Source organism: Rhinopithecus bieti, unplaced genomic scaffold (assembly GCF_001698545.2).
Source record: "Rhinopithecus bieti isolate Rb0 unplaced genomic scaffold, ASM169854v2 scaffold_29976, whole genome shotgun sequence".
Classification (NCBI taxonomy): Eukaryota; Metazoa; Chordata; class Mammalia; order Primates; family Cercopithecidae; genus Rhinopithecus; species Rhinopithecus bieti.
In genome coordinates, this window is record NW_016813386.1 from 470,605 (window position 1) to 476,522 (window position 5,918).

General features: G+C 36.7%; 1 protein-coding gene across 2 annotated transcripts in view; it reads left to right on the forward strand.

Annotated features, from left to right (window-relative positions):
- Positions 1-5,918, forward strand: part of POU1F1 (POU class 1 homeobox 1) — a 20,669-nt gene that overhangs the window by 5,431 nt on the left and 9,320 nt on the right. The window contains exon 2 of one of the 2 annotated variants that reach the window (XM_017848162.1): positions 1,091-1,240. In XM_017848162.1, coding sequence (XP_017703651.1) covers positions 1,091-1,240 — 150 coding nt within the window. The remainder of the gene's footprint in view (positions 1-1,090; positions 1,241-5,918) is intronic. The other variant, XM_017848163.1, reaches the window with a different exon arrangement.

Below are 5,918 nucleotides of genomic sequence, written 5' to 3' on the forward strand. Positions count from 1 at the left end.
AAATGCATACAGATTTTGAAAAATTAAACATTTTTCTCTATTTTAAAGTAATATATTTTACTTTATGAAGAGAAGCCATGTCTTTAATCACTAGATTGTATATCGGTATTCTCAAAGGATTCTAACTGTACTTTATAACATCTCATTTATTAAAGAAGATAGTTATGTTTATGAAAACTAACCAATATATTCAGAATATGAAAGAAAAAATTGAGAAAATAAAATATATAAGGAAATATTGACCAGTGGTTTTATTGTCAATATTTTGCACTCCCTTTCAACTTGATGATTTGTGTTTAAAACTTAATAAAAGTCTAATAATTCCAATTTACTTTCAAAATACACATTGATTTCCTGAAGAATACAAACATTTATGAATAGTTACATTTGTATACGGCTTTATGGCTTTATGGATGTTAAGTCACCCAATGAATGAACTTATTTTTTGACCAGCTTTATCATTAGAATGGTTGTATCAATTGTGTATATGCAGACAACTTACAACCTCATGGTTTCAACATCAAAATAAATAGATCATATATTGTTATGGGTTTTTAATAGCACTCTGAATTGGTGAGATTTTTATGATTGTATCTAATAAAAGGTTAGTTGCTCTGCCATTTCCACCTGGATGAAACAAATTCATCAGACAAATAAGCAAAAATACAAGAGATAGTTTGTATTGTTCAAGAAATAGTTTCTGTATTCATTCATACAGACTGCTTTATAATATCATGCAACACAAGAATTTTAAAGGACTATTCTTCTAGTCGGTGAGTTGCAATGTTTGCATTGAACAGAACCTACAAGAATTCTACAAGTCCCAAAAAGCCAAGGTCCAAATTGGTCAGTCACACCTTCATGAGGCACTCGTCGCCACAGCACCGAGCACAGGATAATTAATGAAGTTCGTTTTGATGATTTATTATCTCATTACATGAGACAAACTTTGATTCCCCTAGTTTTAACCTATTTATCAGAGAACTTATGCAAAATGAGCAAAAATATTGGCATATAACTTTAACCACATAAATGTGTATTTTTGAAATAAAATGAATGTGTCTTGAATCCCTATACATTTTCTTACCAGTCCCATCTATTTTGTCTTTGATCCAAACTCCTAAATGTTTGTGCACACGTTTCTCGGTGACAACGTTGGGAAACACAGCAACGGGACTTCATTATTCTGTTCCTTCCTGTCATTATGGAAACCAGCCATCAACCTATGGAGTGATGGCAGGTAAGAAAAGTTGTCTTTTACATGTTATTGTATTTGGGGACAAGTAGATGGATTTTCTGGGCCTGAAATAATTGTGGTCAGAGTGTGACATGAAATTCAATTTCTTAACTTTGAAAATTACTGTTAGAAATCACCACTGCTTGTTTCCTGTGACACCCGCAGAGACCATAGGGGTTACACCTACTTTCCCTACTCACACGTCCCTGAACTGCTGTGCTTCTTGAGTTTGCTTTGTACGGTTTTTATTCAAATTCACTATTGTTAAATTGTTCATTGTAGCTTGATGCTATTGACAGGCTTTACCTTCACTAAAAATATAGTAGCTACTAGCCTCATGTGGCTATTTAAACTTAAACGTAAACTCAGTAAAATAAAATAAGATTTCAAATTCAGTTTCTCAGTTGCACTTGCTATAGTTCAAGTGCTCGATAACCACATGTGGCTAGTGATTCCCATATCAGACAGCACAGGTGTACAGAACACCTCCCCTCATCATTATATTCCTTCTGGACATTTGGTCCATCAAGATAGATGAGACATTGATTGAAGCTAAGAGTGATTGGCAGGGGCTTTAGTGATAGCTGTTTCAGGCTTTAGCAGCCCTTTCTGAATTGCTTCTGAGTGAGTCTTAGATTGAAATCATTGAAGTTACATACTTTTCTCCTATAAGTAAGTAAAGTATGACTATATCAAGTAGAGCTACCTGTTTATTGATCCTTCTAGAAAGGCATTGAAGCACAGTTTTTGAGGAATGGGCAGATCTGGCTTATGAGATCTCTTCATCAAAAATTCTTGCTTAATTTCATGGCATGGCCACATAAGATTTTAATCATTTTAAAAGTGCACAGTTTTATTATGCACANAACATTCTTAATAAACCAGTATCCTAACATTTATGGTTAAATGAAGACTGAGGTTCTTAACGATGACCTGTAAATTCTGATATCTTTTTTTAATAATTAAGAAATAAAGCCATATTTTTTCTTCCTCTCTGGAAATGGATTATTTATGATCAACATGCTTAAATAGTATTCATAGTTAATGAGAACAGCCTTCCTCAATGATGAACTACTTTCATTATAAAGTAGTAAAACAAATGTGTTTAGCTACTAGAGGTGCGGGTGGAATGCTTTCTGTGGCCTTTACAACGTTTTGATTAGGAGACAGGAAATGACAAACACATGCTGCTGTTTCCTGGAGGAAAGATCTTACAGTTCATTTACAGAAACTCCCAGGAACCAAGGTATATCGTTAGTTTCTCTCTTAACCCAGCACAGAGGTAGTCCCTGCCAGTTGATTGAGGTTGGCACCGAGATTAAAACCAGTCACAGACCAGCGGCCAATAATCTCTTGCCCAAATACTGTCAGATAGTTTTGCTACCACCTCCCACCCCACCAAATCTTAGAGGGCCACCGCTGGCGTCGGGAGTTTGCAGCTGGCCTCAGAATTCCAACACCCTTCCTGCTTCCAGGACTGGAGCCAATATGCCAATGTTCACATGGAGAGTGTTGGCAGCTCATGTCCTTCTGATACAAGTTTCCCCCAGCAGGAACTCAGCAAACCCTCTTCCATGAACCACTTCCTCATTACAATTAAAATGAAAAGGCCCCCGGAAGAACCTTTCAAAATGATTCAAAACCCTGGCTTAGTGACATCAAGAGTACGAGACTTACACCAAGGTCTGGAGCTATCGCTGTGGTCTAAAATTAAATATATTCTGCGACTGAAAGAAAACTCACCATCACAAGCAAAAGATATTTGAATATTTTGAGAGGGACTGTTAAATCTCTCTCAAAATTTTGTTAAAATGTGATATGCTGTAAATGTCAGAATGTCTATATTGGGACGTAATTCAGTATTAGCATTTGCTTCATGAGATATTAGATCTTAGAGAATCTGAACTCTCCTGCCTTTATCCCCAGTAAACCTGCATAAATTGTGTTACAAAGTACAGCAATTCAGAAATAAAAGAGAAAAGGTAAATAAGAGAGAAACGTATAAAGTACGCAATAGAAATCTGATTATGTCATTTGAATTTTCTGAGAAGTCTTAAGGCATGAATCAAATCAGCCACTTGCACACAATCCACAGAAGTGTCTTAACAACACCAATGACATGGTGTCACATACTCTATATAAAAGTGAAGCTACAGAAAGAACTATATTTCTAAAAGGTATGAAATTATTTTCATATGGTTATGTCATTACCCATACTCTGATGCTTACATTTAGTTTGAGCATTTCATTAAATTAATAACTGACAGGAAAAGAAGAGCTATAAGTAATATTTTGTCAGGTTGGTAGGTAGAATTTTAATGGTCAGATGAATTCACCGTACCTAAGAGTCCAGGTGCAGGCAAAATAAAGAGAATGACTAATTGAGAGTACTGAGTTATCCATACCATTAACTAATTACTAACATTGTTCAAATGACTTAGCACTTCTGAGTTTCAGTCTCTTCATATCTAAGTTGCAGTGGGTACTACAACTCTATTGGGATTGAGTAGTAGCAAATTTGTGTCAGCTCAAAATGATTTCTCTTTTGACCTTCTCTTCAGATACTCTTGCAGCTACATTCCTCTGTCCTTTCACTCCTGAGAACTTAGAGAATTCAAATTCAACACCTTACAGTACAAATAATAAAAAATCGAGAATGACAAATGCTGTTCAAAGTCTCTCCTAGATAAACACAGAGCAAAACAAAATATCAAAAAAAAGTTCTCACAACCCTGACTTTTGGGTTTCTGAGAGATTGATTCTGTTCTCCAGTATCTGAAGCGGAGCACAATTCAGGAAACAAGCTCATTGAGGGTTCACCCTTTCTGCTGTCCTGTGGAAACAGCAAATCAACCTCACTGTGATGAATGTTAAACCCACCCTCTTTACATGATGTAGTGGTCAAACCAAGAAGTGGTGTGAAAGTCCTTGCTTTAAAAATTAATTTCAAGGGGAAAACAAAACAAAACGAAAACCTTGTTTAAGTCCCAAACTCTTAAACAAGGTTTAAGTCCCAAGAGTTTGGGACTTAAACAAGATGATGAGCATCCAATTCTTATTGAGGAGAAATGGATATTAAAAGAAAAGATTGTTATGGCTGGAAATATTCTTGCTGCATGGGCTAACACAAAAGAAAGTGGAAATCAGCCTGACAATTGACAGGGGGTATAGTCTATTTGGGAACCCATCTTTTCATTTTTTGAAATTTGAAATTTTTTTCTCTTCATTTACTTCTTTTCCTTAGTTCTTTGCTTTATTTGGCCCTAAATTGTTCTGGTTGTAACAACTCTAAGGAAACAAGTAATTCAGAAGATCTTTTGCTTCTGCATCATGAAAGGTCTTTTGGTAGCAGTAACATGATGTATTTTCACTTCCAGACTAGGGGTTGGCAACCCTTTTCTGTAAAAAACCAGACAGTAAATATCTCAAGCTTTCTAGTCTTTGTTGCAACTATTCAACTCTGTCATTGTAGCAGGAAAGCAGTCACAGGCTGTATGTAAAGAAATAGACGTTTCAAATTAAACCAAACAGCCAATGGGCCCCTGTTGTACATGGATAGGATTTACCAGTGCACACAAGTGAAAAGATCACAGTGGAAGTATATTAATTTCCTTTGAATTTTTATGCCTAAGGAACACAGGGGAATATATGCAAATATTCAGATACATGTTCCTGTGCATGTTACAAGCACAGCAGGGTGGCGTATTTTACTGTGTCCCTCTGCTTCCCCTGTTTGTTTTTTTAAGGCATCAAGCCAGTAACCTGAGATGATGTTATTAAGCTAACCACATGCTGCAAAGATCAATTTGCCCCATGCTATGGTACATTGAGTCAGCGCCTAGTAAGGCAAGTCCTATCTCTGACCCCCATTGCCTGCTTTAAAAGATTTACCTCTGTTCTTCTCCCTCCTCTGTCACACAGAAGTGCATACACAGCAATTTAGAAAGGCTCTGGTGAATTAATCTTCAATGTGAAAATGTATTTGTAACTACGGTGTGCAAACACTTCCAAGCTATGTGTGTGTGTGTGCTGTCCAGGCCTCAAGATAATTTTTCTTTATCCATGTTTCAGAAAATGTTGATGAGACCTCTGTTGCACATGACTCACCACATCTTTCATCTTATTTCTACTTTTTTCAGTAATCTAGGTTTTAAAAAGATTTGAAACATGTATTGCTATACGTATCATTCCAATCACTCTCCACACTCCCCCAAATGCAGTCTCAGATGCTAGAAACAGAAGTTGGTTTGGCTGTTCTTTTAAATGGTTGTGATGAAATTCTGTGTGAAGTTAGTTCCAGGAAATCTGTGACCTTGCAGATAATTGTAGATATTTTCATATAATGAAAATAAAAGTGGGCCGGGGCAGTGGCTCATAACTGTAATCCCAGCACTTTGGGAGGCTGAAGCAGGCGGATCATCTGAGGTTAGGGGTTTGAGACCAGCCTGGCCAAAATGGTGAAACTCTGTCTCTAAACAAAAAATTATAAATAAAATTATACATAAAAAAAAAAAATACAAAAATTAGCCAGGCGTGGTGGCAGGCACCTGTAGTCCAAGCTACTCAGGAGGCTGAGGCAGGAGAATTGCTTGAATCTAGAAGGCAGAGGTTGCAGTGAGCCGAGATGGCACCACTGCACTCCAGCCCAGGGAACAAGAGCCTGATGTTGTCTCCAAAAAAA